Raw genomic sequence first — 20,316 nt, 5'->3', positions numbered from 1 at the left:
TATATCAATATTATAATATAGCGATTAAGTAAATATGAATCTTTTCCTCTTTGAATTCTATTCACATAGCTATTAAATAAAAATGCATCTTATTCTATATATTATAATATATTAATATTATTTATAAAAAACAATTCTATTCACATGTTTCAAATACTAAATATAATAACTTTGCATGGCCAACTATCGAACTTGATCGCCAAAAATAACTCTCGTCTTCCCCTTTAAATTTTCTGCTTGGAGAATCCCTTCTTTCACAATTTCAACTCACAATCCAACCATGGCCTTTACAGAACCCACCATGCTTCCTCTTATTTTTGCAGCCTTCATCATCTGTTTCTGCTCTTTTTCTTCATTGGCTGAGCTTCAAAGTTTCCAGCAGCCATTGAAATCTGATGGTTCTCTTAGCTTCTTGGTGATTGGAGATTGGGGAAGAAGAGGACTTTACAACCAATCTGAAGTTGCTTTACAGGTACTCTTGTTTTTCTTTTTCTTCTTTTCATCCATAGATGAATTTTCTCCTGCTTTAGTCTCGTATTAATTTTTGTTCCTGCACCATTCTCTTCTTTTCTTTGAGAATAAAAAATTTTATAAAGAAATGAATAATGAATATGTAAAAAAAAATTATGTTTAGATGTGCTAAAAGAGAAAAAAATTTATAAAGAAATTATCTATCTCTTGGATGCAACACTTCTCTTCAATATTGAGTAACGTAGAAGTTTTGGGTTCATAAGTTTCTCTATTTAATTTTTCAAAAAATTCTGAAGAAATTCACATGATATCAATAATCATTTTTGATAAATGTATAAATTTATATTTGGTAAAATGATTTTCAGATGGGAGTAATTGGAGAGGAACTGGACATAGATTTTGTGATATCTACTGGAGATAATTTTTATGAAGATGGTTTGACAGGAATTGATGATCCAAATTTTTATGAGTCTTTTACTAATATCTACACAGCCCCAAGCTTGCAAAAGCAATGGTACAGTGGTATGTTAATTCTCCAAATTTAATAAAATTATTATATTATTCAATGCTTTGAGAAATATGAATCCATTAATTTAATTAATTTTTTCATTATTTTCTTTTCTGCAGTTTTGGGTAACCATGATTACAGAGGTGATGTTGAAGCACAGTTGAATCCAATCCTCACACAAAAGGATAGCAGATGGCTTTGCATGAGGTCATTTATAGTCAATGCAGGTAAACAAAAAAATAAGAAGAAGAAGAAATAAAAGTCCTAATTTTAATTTTTTTTTTACTAAAAATTTAAATCCTGAAGCAACAAACTGCTTGAGATTTGTTCAGGGCATAATTGATATTAATATTTTAATTTTTCTTTTTTGTCTTATTTCTGTAGAAATTGTTGAAATTTTCTTTGTGGACACATCTCCATTTGTGAATGACTACTTCACAAACTCAGAACATAACTATGACTGGAAAGGTATTTCTCCTAGGGAGACTTACCTTGCCAATCTGTTGAAGGTAATGCTTCAAAATTCCCAAGCATATTTTATGAAATTTACTAATAAATCCATATTTGACATAATGCAAAAGTTGAAATGAATTCTTATATTTATTTATTCCAAACAAAAATTTAAAAGCTATTCTCAAAATTTGAAGGGTAAAAAAAACAAATAATTCAATCCACAACTGGGAAAGGTAATGATGGATTTGATTTCACCTCTGTAATAGGATGTGGATGCAGCACTGAGCAGCTCCAATGCAAAATGGAAACTTGTTGTTGGCCACCATGCCATCTTAAGTGCAGGACACCATGGAATCACAGTAGAGCTTCTACAGCAGCTTGTTCCAATTCTACAGGTAATTTAAAAATATATGAATCAGCCAGTAATTACCAAAAGAATATTGATGAACCTTGAAGTTGCCATTTTTTTCTCAATTATTTTCCCAGGAACATAATGTTGATGCTTACATAAACGGGCATGATCACTGTATCCAACATATCAGCAGCAGTCACAGGTACAACCTATAGATTTCCACAAGAAACATCGTTAAAAAAGTTTATGCAAAACACTAAATCAATTGTTTCTCAATGCAGCAACATTCAATTCATAACAAGTGGAGGCGGCTCAAAGGCCTGGAGGGGTGATATAAGGAAGTGGGATCCAGAGGAATTGAAGTTATATTATGATGGCCAAGGATTTATGTCAGTGCAAATGACCGACTCCACGGCCGCTTTTGCATTTTATGATGCCTATGGCAGTGTTTTGCACCAATGGAGCATATCCAAAGAGAGTCACTCAGCTGCATAAAGATGCAAGAATCGATAATTGCTAATAGGATTATACCATCACTATTATAAATACAAAAAAAAATGCAGGGCAGATGCAAATAAAAAAGAGAATTTGTAATGACCTTCAAAAAACATAGGTGAACTACGCTTTATAGGCTTCCATACTGATGTACAAATGTAAAAATTCATATTGGTAGTTACAATTAGTTTTATTTAAAAATCTTTGATGATTTTACCTTTTTCTTTCTGCTGAAGCATTGCCTCTTTCCAGAGGATGAACTGTCGTTTGATTTCCACGCATTCCTTTTGAGAGCACAAGGAGAGATCCAATCATTGGATTGCTTTGAGTTTCAATCAACATGTAGAGCAATTTAACTCATTTTACGGATTCCACAAAAAATTGAACATAACTAATCTGATCTTATGCTGTTAGAATTGTATTAGAAAATCCAACTTAGAGCAGAAATACATACATTAAGAAAACGTAAAAGTGCAAGGGGAAGGAAATTGCCGAACAACAAAACCAGCCAATACTGCAGCTCAAGTGACTAATGTTATAAACAACTTGAAATCCCTTGTCAAGAACCTTCAAATGAAACACTGTATATAATTCCCTCTGTTCTCCAATATGGTAAGCTCAATAGTAACTCTTTGTGTAATTTATTTAAATAATCTTCCCATGCAATAATGGCAGCAGAAAAGTTTGCCCAACCAAAGGAACGTTCACATTTCTGGTTGTTGTCGTCACAGCTGAACACCAATTCCACCAGCTGATGGTCCCTCAAACGAAAGACTTCAAGGCAATATTTTTCTCCCTTTGTGATTGCAATAATTGTATTGCCTTGCAACTTTCCTGGTGAGAAATAAGCAACTCCGAGGCTTTCCAACAATAGAATTGTACTATCTATTAGAATGGCAAAAAAATTCAGATATCAGTGGATAAAATTCAAAGTTACCATTTTAAAGAAAGTTTGACCTTTTGGCTTGTCTGGGTCCCAATTTGCATGTACTAATGGTTAAGTACGTTTAGAAAAAAAAAAAAAAAGCAGATTAGATTTAGAAGGATATGCACATTTTCCTCAGTAGTGGAGCAAACATTTCAGAAAAGTTTTTCAAGAAGGAAAACTTTGCAAAGAAAATTTATTTATGTGTGTACGCATGGGCGTGCATGTATTGCAGTTTGCTTCAATTTTTTACTAGCGGAGGCAGCTCAAAAGCTTGGACAGGAGATGTAGATTGGTGGAATCCGAAGGAAATGAAGTTTTTCATGATGGTCAAGGTTTCATGTCTATGGAGATTACACAAACTCAAGTAGAATTGTGTTCTATGATGTTTCTGGCTATATTTTGCACAAATGGAGCAAGAACAAAGAGCTTCACTCTACCATTTAAGCAAGTTATTTTGCTTCAAGCAAGAACAAGGTGAAGAAGAAGAAGAAGAAACTGATGGGAGCTTGGATTAAGATTGAGGAAGGGATTATGTTATCTTGTAGACTTGTAGTCTTTGTATTTTATGAGAAGGAAAAATTAGAAAAAAAATATTATTTAAGTTATTGCTGGCAAATATTTATTTATTGTAAAATATTTCCTTTGTCATATAATGAGATCGAGCTTATATTAGATTAGTTATTTAATTTTTTAGTATTTAATTTGCCCCTAATTTAGCTTTTGTTATTGCAAATTGCAACAATTAGTTATTTGCATGCGTAACCAAACTAAACACTTCCATATGACCCATGAGAGATTTAAAAGTTAAAACTTATAGGGAGAATTACTATTAGTACCTTAGGTTTGGTGAAACTCACTAGTTAGTCCCTTTGGTTTTGAAAAACACATTAAAACATCTATGAGGTATTAGAAAATCAACTAATTAGTCCCTCCATTAATTTTAGCCATTAAGTATTCAGAAAAGCCTAAAATGAAAGGCTATTAGTTTAATTTTTATAAAACTAAGAGACCAACTAATGAATTTTGTTCATATTATAGGAGCTAAATAATAGAACACTTAATGTCTAAAGTTAACAAATAATTGATTAGTAGATTTTTTAATATCTCAAGAATGTTTTAATGAGTTTTTTTAAATCAATGAACTAACTAGTAAATTTCATAAAATCTGAGGGGCTAAATAATTATTTTTCCAAATTTTTATCATTAATTAAGTTATAAATATATAAATTTAGACTTTTCACCTATAAAATATTTAATTTAGCTAAGCTATCCTTTACTTCCATTTTGATCTACGTTTGAAAATATTTTATTATACACACTTTTTTTAAATTAATTATCAATTATTCAAGGACAGATTAATTAATGCTGAATCGAGAAATTTTATTATAATTGTTATATATAAAACAGTTAAATTTTGACTATTAATTGGGTGATTTTCACTGATGCTGTCTAAATTAAGGAGTTGTAATATAGTAGTACATAATAATTAATTTGTAACAGAAAAATGTCTGAACTTTAATTTCAATAACAATAAAATATACATTAGCTGATTGGTTTAGCTCCGAAAAATTGGTATGACATTATTTGGTGGCATTTTTAATATTTACTTTTGCCGGCTAGGACCCTCAGCAAATGAAAGAACACCAATTTGGTTAAATATTTTAATCCTACAGTCCATTTTATTTTATCCTTGACCGTTCCGTTTCTCTTTCTTTTGCCCCATGATTAAGCGAAGATTAGTGTCTCTAAATGAAATGAATTTTGATATTCAATTGTTGAATGAGAGATGGGATTAGGTAGAGAAATTTAGAGAAAACTTAAAATGAGATTTAGAATGAATTTTGAATGTTAGAAAACTTAGTTCAAGCTTTAGATTGGTTTTGTTGATTGTGAAAGAGATAGACAAACCAGAAGACAGAGAAAAGCCAAGGGTCTATCTGATTTCTATCTGTCAAAGAAGTTTTAATCACAACCTCCATCCCACACCTTCAACTCTTCGACAACAAATGGCATATTTGATCAATTCTACTTGAGGCTCAAGACATCTGAGAAGGAGGGAGAGATGCAGAGGAAGATTTGGGTATTCTAAAATGAAAAAGTTTAGGGCTTAGGAATAATTGAAAACAATTTTAATTGGGTTAATAGTCTTACATAGTTAGCACTAGTATGGTTAGTAGTGCTCTATGCTGGAAAAAATATATATATATTTACAATGTCAATGCAAAGGCCGCGTTCATTTTTCTAGAGCTCAATCATTACCAATCAGTCCATAGATAGCTTATCGTTACCTCAATTGAAGTTCAGATTTTTTTTTTTGTTACAAATTATTATTAATTAGCATTATGTTATAACCTCTAAGTTCAGGTAGCACTGATGCAAATAATTAGTATTCAGTAAGACTTATATGGAACCCACTATTATTAATAGCTACAATAAAATCTTTGTATATACTACATAATAATTTTCCCTAAATCAAAGGCAGAGAGTGCCAAATTTTAGAACAATGTATAATTGTTATAATTAATAAAAATTTAGAGACTGTACTTTTACCACATAATAATAGTAGTGCATTTATTATTTTTTTTATACATTATATTTTTTATTACTTTTAAATAATTAAAAAAAAACTTAATAGGGTCCATACCATACTTTTTTAGTAAATCTACCAATACATTCAATATGTAATTTAAAGACACTAAACGAAAAATATAATATGAAGATATCATAATAAAAACTAGGACATAAGAGACCAAAACATATTCCTGCAATGTGAAACTAAGATTTAATAAAACTAATCTTAATGAGCCATTGAACAATCAATAAAAATACATAAGTATATTTTTTAATTAATTAATGTTTTGGATAATATACTAGCAAAAGAAAAATTGGGATAGGATCTTATAGAGTTTCCCCCTTCAAAACCGGACGTGAAAGTTTCCTCTCATCCAGCTCAAATAGTTATACCAAATATAATATATTCATATAATAATAACTAAAAATTGATTACATAGGGATAAAATAATTATAAATAAATTTTTATGTCACAAAAAATTAAGATTGTTGATATATTTTTATAATTGACAACAAAACTTTTTTTGAATGTGAAATTTAATGTGATTATGATTTTCAAAATTAAAGGAAAATTAAGGGATAATTTAAAAAGATATATAAATAGCTACAACTTTAAATTACAACAAATACAAATTAAAACACTAATTTGTAAAAGTGTTAATGAGCAATTTACTAATTTATTATTGGTTAGCTTTTAAAATGGTATTTAATTATCATCCTTTATATGTTTATAGTTAGCTATGCTAAGATGAAAAGAATTTGAAACAACTTTGATTTCATGTCCTCACAAGTTACGGCAAACCAACCTCCACCACGAAGCTATAAAGGGTTATTGTATTTGCATGGCCAACTTCCGAATCGCCAAAGATAACTCCCATTTTTCCCTTAAATTTTCTGCTTAGAGAATCCACTTTTTCACAATTTCATCTCACAATTCAACTATGGGCTTCACAAAACCCACCATGCTTCCTCTTATTTTTGCAGCCTTCATCATCTGTTTCTGCTCTTTTTCATCATTGGCTGAGCTTCAACGTTTCCAGCAGCCATTGAAATCTGATGGTTCTCTTAGCTTCTTGGTGATTGGAGATTGGGGAAGAAGAGGACTTTTCAACCAATCTGAAGTTGCTTCACAGGTCCTCTCTTGTTTTTCTTTTTCCCTTTTACATTCATATATGAATTCTCTACTCTCCTGCTTTTACATCTATATATACAAGTTTTTAAGGATAAATTTCAATTTTGACTTTATAGTTTATAAAAATTATTTCTACAAATTTTTTTTTTTTGTATATTATAAAAGGAAAGTTGCTTCCATAACGATATGAATTATATAAGCCTTTTCTTCTTCAGCCTTTTGAAATTATCTATTTCATGACCCTGAGAGTGCAACAATTCTCTTCAATATTGGGTACCGTAGAAGAATTGGGTTTATAAGTATCTCTATTTATTTATTTATTTTGTTTTTTTTAGGAACCCTGAATTCTAAATAATTTCACATGACATTAATCATCAGTTTTGATAAACGTATATATTTATATTTGGTAAAATGATTTTCAGATGGGAGTAATTGGAGAGGAACAAGACATAGATTTTGTGATATCTACGGGAGATAATTTTTATGAAGATGGCTTGACAGGAATTGATGATCCAAATTTTTATGAGTCTTTTACTAATATCTACACAGCCCCAAGCTTGCAAAAGCAATGGTACAGTGGTATGTTAATTCTCCAAATTTAATACAATTATTATACTATTCAATGCTTTGAGAAATATGAACCCATTAATCTAATTAATTTTTTCATTATTTCCTTTTCTGCAGTTTTGGGTAACCATGATTACAGAGGTGATGTTGAAGCACAGTTGAATCCAATCCTCACACAAAAGGATAGCAGATGGCTTTGCATGAGGTCATTTATAGTCAATGCAGGTAAACAAAAAAATAATAAGAAGAAGAAATAAAAGTCCTAATTTTTAATTTTTTTCTAAAAATTTAAATCCTGAAGCAACAAACTGCTTGAGATTTGTCCAGGGCATAATTGATATTAATATTTTAATTATTTTTTTGTCTTATTTCTGTAGAAATTGTTGAAATTTTCTTTGTGGACACATCTCCATTTGTGAATGACTACTTCACAAACCCAGAACATAACTATGACTGGAAAGGTATTTCTCCTAGGGAGACTTACCTTGCAAATCTGTTGAAGGTAATGCTTGAAAATTCACATGCATATTTTATGAAATTTACTAGTAAATCCATATTTGACATAATGCAAAAGTTGAAATGAATTCTTATATTTATTTACTCCAAACAAAAGTTTAAAAGCTATTCTAAAAAATTAAAGGGTAAATAAAACAAATAATTCAATGCACAACTGGGAAGGCTAATGATGGATTTGATTTCACCTCTGTAATAGGATGTGGATGCAGCACTGAGCAGCTCCAATGCAAAATGGAAACTTGTTGTTGGCCACCATGCCATCTTAAGTGCAGGACACCATGGAATCACAGTAGAGCTTCTACAGCAGCTTGTTCCAATTCTACAGGTAATTTAAAAATATATGAATCAGCCAGTAATTACCAAAAGAATATTGATGAACCTTGAAGTTGCCATTTTTTTCTCAATTATTTTCCCAGGAACATAATGTTGATGCTTACATAAACGGGCATGATCACTGTATCCAACATATCAGCAGCAGTCACAGGTACAACCTATAGATTTCCACAAGAAACATCGTTAAAAAAGTTTATGCAAAACACTAAATCAATTGTTTCTCAATGCAGCAACATTCAATTCATAACAAGTGGAGGCGGCTCAAAGGCCTGGAGGGGTGATATAAGGAAGTGGGATCCAGAGGAATTGAAGTTATATTATGATGGCCAAGGATTTATGTCAGTGCAAATGACCGACTCCACGGCCGCTTTTGCATTTTATGATGCCTATGGCAGTGTTTTGCACCAATGGAGCATATCCAAAGAGAGTCACTCAGCTGCATAAAGATGCAAGAATCGATAATTGCTAATAGGATTATACCATCACTATTATAAATACAAAAAAAAATGCAGGGCAGATGCAAATAAAAAAGAGAATTTGTAATGACCTTCAAAAAACATAGGTGAACTACGCTTTATAGGCTTCCATACTGATGTACAAATGTAAAAATTCATATTGGTAGTTACAATTAGTTTTATTTAAAAATCTTTGATGATTTTACCTTTTTCTTTCTGCTGAAGCATTGCCTCTTTCCAGAGGATGAACTGTCGTTTGATTTCCACGCATTCCTTTTGAGAGCACAAGGAGAGATCCAATCATTGGATTGCTTTGAGTTTCAATCAACATGTAGAGCAATTTTACTCATTTTACAGATTCCACAAAAAATCAACATAAATAATTTGATCTTATGCTGTTTGAGTTGTATTAGAAAATCCAACTTAGAGCAGAAATACATACATTAAGAAAACGTAGAAGTGCAAGGGGAAGGAAATTGCCGAACAACAAAACCGGCCAATGCTGCAGCTCAAGTCACTAATGTTATAAACAACTTGAAATCCCAACTTGAAATCCCTTGTCAAGAACCTTCAAATGGAACAATGTATATAATTCCGTCTGTTCTCCAATATGGTAAGCTCAATAGTAACTCTTTGTGTAATTTATGTAAATAATCTTCCCATGCAATAATGGCAGCAGAAAAGTTTGCCCAATCAAAGGAACGTTCACATTTCTGGTTGCTGTCGACACAGCTGAACACCAATTCCACCAGCTGATGCTCCATCAAAACGAAGGACTTCAAGGCAATAATTTTCTCCCTTTGTGATTGTGATAATTGTATTACCTTGCAACTTTCCTGGTCCGATATAAGCAACTGCGAGGCTGTCCAACAATAGAATTGTACTATCAATTAGAATGGCAAAAAATTTCAGATATCAGTGGATAAAATTCAAAGTTACCATTTTAAAGCAAGTTTGACCTTTTGGCTAGTCTGGGTCCCAATTTGCATGTACTAACGGTTAAGTACATATAGAAAAAAAAAATGCGAATCAGATTTAGAATAATATGCACGTTTTCCTGAGTAGTGGAGTAAACATTCCAGAAAAGGTTTTCAAGAAGGAAAACTTTGAAATCCTTTGCATAAGTATTTAAGTAACAGACTGCCTTTTCGCCAAGAGAGAAGCATGAAAAACTCTTAGCAGAATTAAATAACGTAATGCAAAGAAGATAGCAATGTAAGAGACATTAAACGAATCGAGGAATACAAAATACGGAAGGGAGAAAAAAAAATGAACTAAAAATAGCGCAATGATGGAGCAATGGATAAACTCACAAAAGCAAAGAGATAATATGATCACTTACCGTGAAGTCCCGTTGTTTCAGATAGGGCCTATTATCATCACTGTGCCATCCAATGCTGGCTCCTTTAGTCCAGCTGATTCAGAATCAGAAGGCAGCATATCGTCAGGACTCAGGATCAAATAAGCAAGATGAAGATTTATGATCAAGCAAGATTGCAACAACTGTTGTCTTAGAAAAATCCTAAAGCAAAAACCCAGTTTCCCAATTACGCTGAAAATTATCAAAATCTATCCAAGTACGAATTCCAGACAAAAAAAAAAACCAAATCTGTGATCCATTGCAGCTGGATTAGTAGAATTAGAGTAAAGAGAAAAAGAAACACAAAACCAACCTAATCATACCAGTGAATTCCACGAATAGCTCATACTAACAGCCAAAGAACTCCTCTACTTTCTCTGTCATCGAAACGAAAACAGTCAAAAAAAAAAACAGGAGACCAAGGTATGAAGGAAACTAACAGACCAGGAAAACAAAAGGAAAGAAAAATAACCTCGGATGGGAACGAAAGGGATGATAAAGTGGAGACAATTCGTAGCGATGAGATGAAAGGAAGTGGTGGAGAAGACGTTGGGACGATAGCCCACAGTACTGCTACTCTTATGAATGAATTCCAATTCCTTGCATTCATCGAGGGAAAGGAATTCATGGAGGATGAGACGAGGGTGCTTCGCGTCTTCCATAATTTTTATTTCTCAATCTACTGGTTAACTTCACTTGGGTGAGTTCTGTCTTCAAAGGAAAATAAATAAATAAAGCCGGGACTCCAGATGTTAATAAAACTCAAACACTAATCCTTCAATAAATTTTTAATAACAAATATTTTTGTAAATAATTTTAATTTTTGAAATATAAAATTAATATTTTATAAGTATAAAAATTAATAATTAATAATTTTAATTTTCTTAAAAGCTAATTTCTATATTCTGCAAATATAAAAATTATAGAATTAAAAAATAATTTTATTATTAGGAGTCCGTCTAATTGTACAAGTATAACAATTTTTATATTTAATTAAAATTAAAAATTGATTTTTATACTTATGGAGTCTGTTTAAATTAATTTTTATAAGTATGAAAATTTTTATATTTATAGAATATTAATTTTATATTTTTAAAATTAAAATTATTTATAATAATAATAAAATAAATAATGTATAAAATCTATAAATTCACTGATATTTAAGAATTAAAATAATAATTTTAAATTTTTATTATTAAAATAATGAAAGAAATTTATTAAGAAATAAAATATTAATCAAGTAGAGAAATAATTTAAACATTAAAAAATATAAAACTTTTAGTCAATAATTAATTAACAGTAATTTATACTTTTTATTAATAACAGTAATTTATTCTTTTTATTAGTAAATTTTATTATTGGAATGATGATTTTATTAGAGAAAAATTAAATTTATGAACTAATTTGTTATGAAAAATTTAATAATTAACTATTTTGTGAGTTTTATCATATCTCAACTATTAGAGTTTAAATATTTTTCATTGTTCATCGTGCTATAAAGAGTTAAAAAATTAAAATTAAAGGTTCAATCCATCAAAAGTAGAAATAAGCCTAAATCCCTAAATACAATAATCTAATCCAAATAATAAAAAATAAATCAATTTAAAATAATTAAATTAAATTGAAAAAGAATTAAGAAAATGAACAAACACGACATTAGTCTCCATGCACAGACTCAACCCTATGAACACCACACTCACCAACACACTATTTCAAAAGTGGAGCACAAATATTGATCATCCAACCATAAGCAGAAAGAGACTAGGTCATCGATGACGGCAAGAAAAGTAAAAGCAAACCAATATGCAACACAGGCAAATACACATCAGGCCTTCAAGCTAAGGATCGATCATTCATACAACATAAAAGAGAGGAGATCAGTCTATCTACGATATATGAAAGTAATGATCATCAGATGTAGTGGTGTGATACTGAGATACTAATATCATTTAAATCAGAATCTTTCATAGAAGTCAATCGGAGCACCCCTTTAAACTATATGTTTAATATATTATCTCTCTCGCAGCAGAAAACTCTCAAATCTACACCATATTAAAAGAAACAACAAAGCGAAAAAAACAAAAAATTCAGTCCAGCCACACTCTCGACGAGAGAAATTAGGGACGAGGGGTCAAACAATAGGAAAAAGGAAAATAATTTACACACCCATTACATGTTTCTTGTCGATGGTTTCTTCTTTTTTTTTTTTTCTCTTTTCTCTCTCCTTTTCTCTTTAAATAAATTTTAATTAATAATTTAAAATTATAAAATTTTAATTTTAATAATTGAATTTAGATAAATAAATTTATAGAACAATAAGAGTTTAAAATAAAATACAATTGATTTAATTAGACATTATGATATGATTATTTTTATATTAATTATTTTAATTAATACTTTTTTATAAAAAATAAGTTGAAGTGAATGAGTACTGAATAAAAATGACATATTTATTACTTTTTTAAAAAATATTATTATTTTATATGTATATATATACCATATCATGGAATTTGTTAACATCATCATAACATGTATTAAAGACCTAAAATCTATGTGTCATTAGCCTGATAACAGTGTAATTTTTGGCTAAAATCAGTCTTGTATTTATCTTAATTTTTAGTTATTTTATGCTAATATATATATTTATCACTATCTAAGAACAATATATAACAATTTTTTCTCTTTTTTTTCTTTCTCATTTTTAATTATCATGGTGTCAGAACTACGCTCTAACTTTTCTTTTTGTTAGCCACTTCAATCCTTCTTTCTGTCTCATTAACAATGGTTTTCTTTGAAATTTGATCTGACATAACAGTTTGATATTGTTTTAAATGATAGTAACGATGACCAGTTTCTTGAAAGGCAGAAAGCTCTGGAAAATAGTCATCGGTGATGTCACTGCCCCTGTTAAAACAGATAAAAATGACACCAAGTATATCGAGAGACTAGAAGACTGGGACTGCATAAATCACCAAATCATCACCTGGTTTCGCAACATTGTTGTTCCTTCCATCTGTGAAGAGTTCGGATATTTTGCAACGGCTAAGGAAATCTGAGACATGCTTAAACACCAATATGTAACTAATGATCTTGCTTTCTGCTATCATTTTCGCAATACTTTGCATCAAATAAACCAAGATCGTGGACAATCAATCCACGTTTTTTGTGCTCATATGAGATCTATTTGGGATCAAATTACTCTTTCAGAACCTGTTTAGGAGAATCCCGTTGATGCACAAAAATTTTAAAAATACAGAAATGAAGACAAATTGATCCAATTTTTGATGGCTTTAAAAGATAAATTTGAATCCAGTTGGGCTTCTCTTCTGCATATGATTCCATTGCCTACTCTTGATCAAGCTGTTTCACAATTGATTTTAGAAGAAACCTGTCTTGGCTCTCTACACATTTAACGGACTGATATGGTTATGGCTGTTAGTAACACTTCTTCTGACATTATTGTTGTTGTTGCTCCTTCTCCAAAAATAGTCCTATAGGGTGTTGCTATTGCAAGAAGCCTAGACATCACATCTTTGATTGTCGCAAGTTGGCTCGTAAAAGATCTTTTGGGATTGATCAATCTAAATCACACCAAAATTCATGCACTGCTGCTTCAGTCACTCCAGATGACAGTACAGACATAATTACCTTCAACTCTCATTCACCATCTTTTTCAATGCAAGATCTTCAAGACTTTCTCCAACACCGATCTGTCGTGACTGGTAATCCTTTCTCACCTGCCATGTTTGTTACCATAGGTACAAATTTTTAGAATTTTTAGTTTTTTGACACTATTTGCTTCAATCATATGACCACCAATCCTGATTTATTCGTCTCAAAACAATCCACCTCTTCTTTATCTAACATACATATTGCTGATGGTTCTCAAATGTTTATCACACATGTTGGTCATGTCTATACTCCTTCTTTATCTCTCTCTAACACATATCTTGTTCCAAAACTTAGTCTCAATCTTTTATCTGTTGGTCAACTATGTGATATGGGTTATGAGGTTCGCTTTTCTTCTTCTGGTTGTGTTATTCAGGATCCTCAAACAAATCAGACCATTGGGACATGGTGTAAAGTTGGCCGTTTATTTGAGATCAATACTCTAAAAATGTATGCTTGCTCCACCACCGCTACTTTAGTTTCTTATCCATCTCTGTTGACTCTTTAGCATTCACGGTTAGGTCATATCTCCCTTGGTCATTTATAGTTTTTTGTTTCCACAAGATATCTAGGAAATGTAAAACATGATATTATTTATTATCATTCATGTCAACTTGCTAAACAACCATCTCTCTTAGTGAGTCAATTTCTACCTAACCTTTTGATTTAATTCATTCGGACACTTGAGGCCCTGCTCCTGTTCATACCTTTAGTAGCTGTCAATATTTTGTTATTTCTATCAATGATTACTCTCAATTTACTTGGATCTATCTCATGCATAGTCGCTTTGAGTTACCTGCCATTTATTTTAGTTTTGCTCAAATGTTTTAAATGCAATTTTCTTGTCCTATTAAAAATCTTCGAACTGATAATGCAATGGAATACAAAGAGCAAAATCATTTTAAATTTCTCAAAAAGCAAGGCACCATTTTACAACACTCTTGTCCAGGCACATCTTAGCAAAATGGTAGAGCTGAAAGGAAATATTGGCACATTCTAAAAACCATTCGTACCATTCTCTTTTCTTCTTTATGTCCCGAATGTTTTTTAGGAGAAGTTACTCTCACAACTGTTCATATCATCAATCGCATTCCATCACCTACTATTGGTAAGCAGTCTCCCTATGAATGATTATTTGAAACCTCCCCCAATTATAGTCTTCTCAAAGTTTTTGGTTGTGCTTGCTTTGTGCATTTACAACCACATGAATATAACAAATTACAACCTCGATCCTGCCTGTGTTATTTTCTTGGATATTCCATAGAACAAAAGGGTTATCGATGTTGGGATCCCATCTCTCAAAGTCTTCGAATTTCTCGTCATGTTGTCTTTTGGAACATCGTAAGTTTTCAACTATGTCTTCCTTTTCAATTACTCCTTTCTTTACTGACCCTTCCATTGAGTTGTTTCCATATGATCTCCGTAATTTTGCAATAGGTACCTCTTCAGTTGAGCTCAATCAAGCACCTCCTATTACATCCTCTCCCAATATATATGTTATGGATGAGGCTCCCCCTCCTTCCACCAGTCCTCTTCGTTGTTCCACTCGGGTAAGGGAAACTCCTACTTATCAACATGACTACCATTATTTTTCAACTGTTAGCTCCCTTTATGAACCTCGTACCTACCACAAGGCTTGTACTAATCCTTTATGGCAAAAAGCCATGACTGAAGAATTACACGCATTGAAAAAAAAAATAGCACTTGGGATTTAGTTGATTTGCCTGCAGGAAAATCCTTGGTTGGATTTACAAGATCAAGACTCGTTCCGATGGTACAATTGAACGTCACAAAGCACGTCTTGTTGCTAAGGGGTATACTCAAGAATACGACATTAATTATGAGGAGACATTTGCTCCAGTTGCTCACCTTACATCAGTGCCCAGCTTAATTGCTATCGCTGCTGCTAAATAATGGTCCCTGTCTCAGATGGATATCAAAAATGCTTTTCTTAATGGAGAACTTTCTAAAGAAGTATATATGTAACCTCCACCAGGTTATGCTCATCCACTATGATCATCCACCAAATTAAAGTTTGTCATCTTTGAAAAGCCTTGTACGGTCTTAATCAAGCTCCCCGTGCTTGGTTTTCTAAGTTCAACAATACTGTTATTCAACATGGTTTTCATCAAAGTTCTTATTGTTCTGCTCTATTCCTTCGAAAATCCGATAAAGGTATTATTCTATTATTACTTTATTTTGATGATATGATCATCATTGTTAATGATGCGAATGGAATCACTGCACTTAAGCACCATCTTTGTCAATCTTTTGAAATGAAGGATTTAGGATTGTTGAGTTATTTTTTGGGTCTTGAGGTTACTCATTCTTCCAATGGTACTTATCTCTCCCAAGCTAAATATGCATCCGAACTCATTTCTAAGGCTGGTTTAACCGATAGCAAAATCACATCTCCTACTCTAGAGTCGAATATGCGTCTTGCTCCCACGAATGGCACTCTTCTGTCTGACGCTTCTCTGTACAGGCAATTAGTTGGAAGTCTTGTTTATCTCACTTTTACTCGCCTTGACATTGCACATGTTGTTCATGTAGTAAGTCAGTTTATGTCAGCCCTTCGTTCAACTCACTATGCATCTGTCCTTCACATCCTTCGTTATGTCGAGGGTACTCTCTTTCATGGCTTACATTTCTCAAATCAGCCTTCCTTGTATCTACGAGCCTATGTTGATGCTGACTGGGCAAGTGATTCTACCGATTGATGATCTACTACTGGCTTTTGTTTCTTTCTAGGTGATTCTTTGATTTCTTGGCGAAGTAAGAAATAAACAATAGTTTCTCGTTCAAGTACTTAAGCAGAAAATCATGCTTTAGCTTATGCCACTGATGTACTTGTAATACCCGGCTAGACCCCGGCATCGGAATTCCTATTTTCCGGTGGAATCTCAGATGTCGAAAACCTCTAGAAGGGTAAAATATATTTTTCTAAAATGTTTTAACATGTTTTTATGGTTTTAATGAAGAAGAAATTGAGTTTTGAAAGAAAATGTTTTAGAGGAGAAACCCAGGTTCGGCCGCCGAACCTCATGTTCGGCCGCCGAACATGGAGTTGTGGAGGCACTTTTGGCTTCTGAAGGTGGTTTGGCCAGCCACCTATAAAAGGCCCCCTGTCCGAAAATGGGCGAGTTTTTCTCTCTATTTTTGGGCAAGGTGAGTCTCCGCCACCCTTTTTGTCGATCTTGTGTTTTCTCCTCAAATCCTTCAAGTTTTAATGAGTTTTAACTTGGTTTTGAAGATTTTTGAGCTAAAGATCAAAGTTGGAAGCTTGGAGACCCCGGAGCTTGATTTCTTCCATCTCCAAGTTTGGATCGCCTCCCCTCTCGTTTTTCAAGAGGTAAGTGGGGATCCTACCCTTCTTTGATACTTTAAGTAAGTTTTGAGGGGTTTTAGAGAGTTTTAATGCATGATTAGGTTAGTTGTGAATATTAGGGTTTATGGTTGGGGTATAGGTTAGTTTTAGACCCCTAAATGCTTGAGGATGTGTTTTTGCATATTTTTGTATGGTTTGGTTTGAGTTTGGAGGATTTGGGAAGCTGTTTGTGCATGAGAGGCTGAGTTCTGCCATTCTGGAAGAACTCAAGTTCGGCAACCGAAACCATGTTCGGCCGCCGAACCTGCCTGGGGAGGCAGTTCTGGCTGCCGAACCCTGCTCCCGAAAGTTTGGACTTTCGGCTCTGAAAGGGAGTTTCGGCCGCCGAACTTGCCCCCGAAGGTTGGTGAGTTTCGGCTCTGGAACCACTTTCGGCTGCCGAACCTGCCGCCGAAAGTGGCTGAGTTTCGGCTCTGGAGGGACTTTCGGCCGCAGAACCTGCTGCCGAAAGTGCCCTGTCCAGCCTTCCCTTGCATGCTTTCTATGAATGTTTTGTGGTGTTTTAGGGGGTTTTTGGGGAGATGTTTAGAGTCATGGTTGCGTATGTTTGGTCCCTCATTTTAGTCCACCTGTATAGGTTCAGACCCGAGGAACCGAGGACCCCAGCAGTGAGGTAGCTGCTTCAGAGTTTGTCAGAGTCAGCCTGAGGTAAGTAGAATGGATCTTTATGTTTCAAAGCAAATAAATTTCAAGCATGTTCATGCATCACGAATGCCATGATATATACTAGGTTGTTTGCATTAGAATTCACGAATATGTTGCATTGCATATTTTGATGTTGATGTGGATGGATGTTGGATGACCCATTAGTCCTCGATATGGTATGATGATGATGATATGGTATAGAAGTCTAGTGAGGCCCATTCTACACCCCTGGCACAGAGTAAGAGAAAGACCAGTGAGGCCCATTCTACGCCCCTGGCACCATTGGAATGTGTAGAGGACTATTGGTGACAAGTCCATCCTTGATGTGAATTATTTGTGATGTGATGCATTCCATGAAAGCATATGATTTAATATATTGTTTTACTATTCTGCTCACTGGGCTCTAGTAGCTCACCCCTTTCCCTTAACCCCGAGGTTTGTAGGTCCGGGATAGGCAAGGAAGTCATCAAGAGTAAAAGTATTGTGTATGTAATAGTTAGTTGTGGACATGAAAGATAATGTAATGTAATGTATTGTAAGATATTATATAAATTTGTATCGAGGATTAGTATTGTGCTTGACCCTAGAGTTTGTGGTTAATCCCTTTTGATACATGATCTATGTGTAATGTTTTAATGTTAAGAAATGCTAGACCAAGCTTGATATATGATATGATGTCCCACTAGAGCATTTGATGAGGGCTCTTGTGTGGAGTTTATGTTTTGGTTATGATGCATGCACAAATCAAGCTTGGTGAATGAAAAAGTTTAAAATTTTTATGTAAATGTATGATCATGTATGAGATTTATCAGGTATAGCAGGTTGTATGTTAGGCTTGCTACGGGTCCCGGCGACCTTAAGTCGATCTGGATCCTAGCGCCGGTAGCGATCCAATTTCGGGTCGTTACAGTACTCATTTGGTTGCGATGGTTACTTTTTGATTTGGGTATTGATTACTCTGTAGCTACAAATCTTTATTGTGATAATCAAAGTGCTATCCAAATTGCTCATAATGATGTGTTTCATGAATGCACAAAATATTCATGAATGCACAAAATATATTGAAATAGATTGTCATTTCATTCAACAACACATCCGTAATGGCATAGTTTAACTTCATTACATATCTTCTATTGATCAATCGACTGGTCTATTCACTAAATCTCATTTTCCTGGACGTTTTCACACTTTGCTTTCCAAACTCAAGATGGTGCCTACTTTACCCTCTTGAGTTTAAGAGGGGATGTTAATGTAACCATTGCATGTATTGAAGGCATAAAATCTCTATGTCATTAGCTTGATAACAACATAATTTTAAGCTGAAATCAGTCTTGTATTTATCTTCCTCTTTATTTATTTTATGATGGCATACATATTTATTTGTACCTAAGAATAATATACAACAATTCTTTCTTTTTCTGTGCTATCACAATTATATAACTCACAAATATTTTTATTTTTTTATATAAAATATTTTATTTTCTTTTAAGTATTAAGAAATGCAATGATCACAAATATTAGTAATATTGAGAAATATAATAATTATAAAAATTAATATAATGTTACAAAGTGTAAATATCTAATTTTCCTAAATGTAATTCTCATAATTACTTCATAGGTATATTATGGGGTAATTTTCATTTATGGTCACTCAACTTAAATCATAGTTTAATTACAGTCATTCAACTTCAGTTTATTTTAGAAAAATCATCAAAGTTTAAATACTTACATAAAATAGTCACTCGGGTGAGTTTCTGGTGGATTTTCTAATAAAACACACATATGGCATATCCTAGATGACTAAAAATGTAATACCCGGCTAGACTCCGGTATCGGAATTCCTACCGTCCGGTGGAATCTCGGATGTCGGAGACCTCTAGAAGGGTAAAACCATGTTTTCATGAAATGTTTTAATGTTTTAGGCGATTTAAAGTAAAGAGGAAATGAGTTTTTGAATAAAACAACCTTGGAGGAAAGCTCATGTTCGGCCGCCGAACATGCATGCATTTCGGGTGAGCCTTAGGCCCCCGAAGGTATAAGTGAGGGAAGCCCAGGTTCGGCCGCCGAACCTCAAGTTCGGCCGCCGAACATGGCATGCTTGCGGGGGCACGTTCGGCTCCCGAATGTGGCCTGGCCAGCCACTATAAAAGAGCCCCTTAGCCGAAATGGGCGAGCTTTCTCCCCATTTTCGGCCAAGGTGAGCCCTTCCGCCGTTCCTCACCATCCTTGAGTTCTTTCCTTCAAATCTTTCATGATTTTCACAAGTTTTCATCTTGTTTTGAAGATTTTCAAGTTTTGAGCAAGTTTTGGAGCTTTGAGGTTCAAGAACCCAAATCTCTCCCATCTCCGAGTTTAGGTCGTCTCTCTCTCGATCTTCAAGAGGTAAGAGCCGATCTTAAGCTCATTTCATGATTTAAGTAAGTTTTATGCAAGATCTATGGGGTAGAATGCATGAGTAAGCTTAGGTTGAGTT

The 20,316-nt window shown here is 33.2% G+C and overlaps 2 protein-coding genes and 2 pseudogenes across 2 annotated transcripts; 3 read left to right on the top strand and 1 right to left on the bottom strand.

Annotated features, from left to right (window-relative positions):
- LOC110605425 overlaps nucleotides 1-20,316 on the bottom strand; it is a 73,527-nt pseudogene that overhangs the window by 39,727 nt on the left and 13,484 nt on the right.
- LOC122722252 (purple acid phosphatase 3-like) lies at nucleotides 281-2,279 on the top strand. The gene is made up of 7 exons (XM_043952451.1): nucleotides 281-472; nucleotides 837-993; nucleotides 1,099-1,206; nucleotides 1,364-1,488; nucleotides 1,699-1,827; nucleotides 1,919-1,986; nucleotides 2,066-2,279. The coding sequence occupies exons 1-7, from the start codon at nucleotides 281-283 to the stop codon at nucleotides 2,277-2,279; spliced, it is 993 nt and encodes a 330-aa protein (XP_043808386.1).
- Nucleotides 8,057-8,770, top strand: LOC122722251 (purple acid phosphatase 8-like). The gene is made up of 4 exons (XM_043952450.1): nucleotides 8,057-8,089; nucleotides 8,190-8,318; nucleotides 8,410-8,477; nucleotides 8,557-8,770. The coding sequence occupies exons 1-4, from the start codon at nucleotides 8,057-8,059 to the stop codon at nucleotides 8,768-8,770; spliced, it is 444 nt and encodes a 147-aa protein (XP_043808385.1).
- Nucleotides 15,823-16,677, top strand: LOC110604935 (annotated as a pseudogene).

Source organism: Manihot esculenta, chromosome 17 (assembly GCF_001659605.2).
Source record: "Manihot esculenta cultivar AM560-2 chromosome 17, M.esculenta_v8, whole genome shotgun sequence".
In the NCBI taxonomy this organism is placed as follows: Eukaryota; Viridiplantae; Streptophyta; class Magnoliopsida; order Malpighiales; family Euphorbiaceae; genus Manihot; species Manihot esculenta.
The sequence above is the reverse complement of the archived record's forward strand: the minus strand, read 5'-3'. Positions and strand labels throughout refer to the sequence as shown.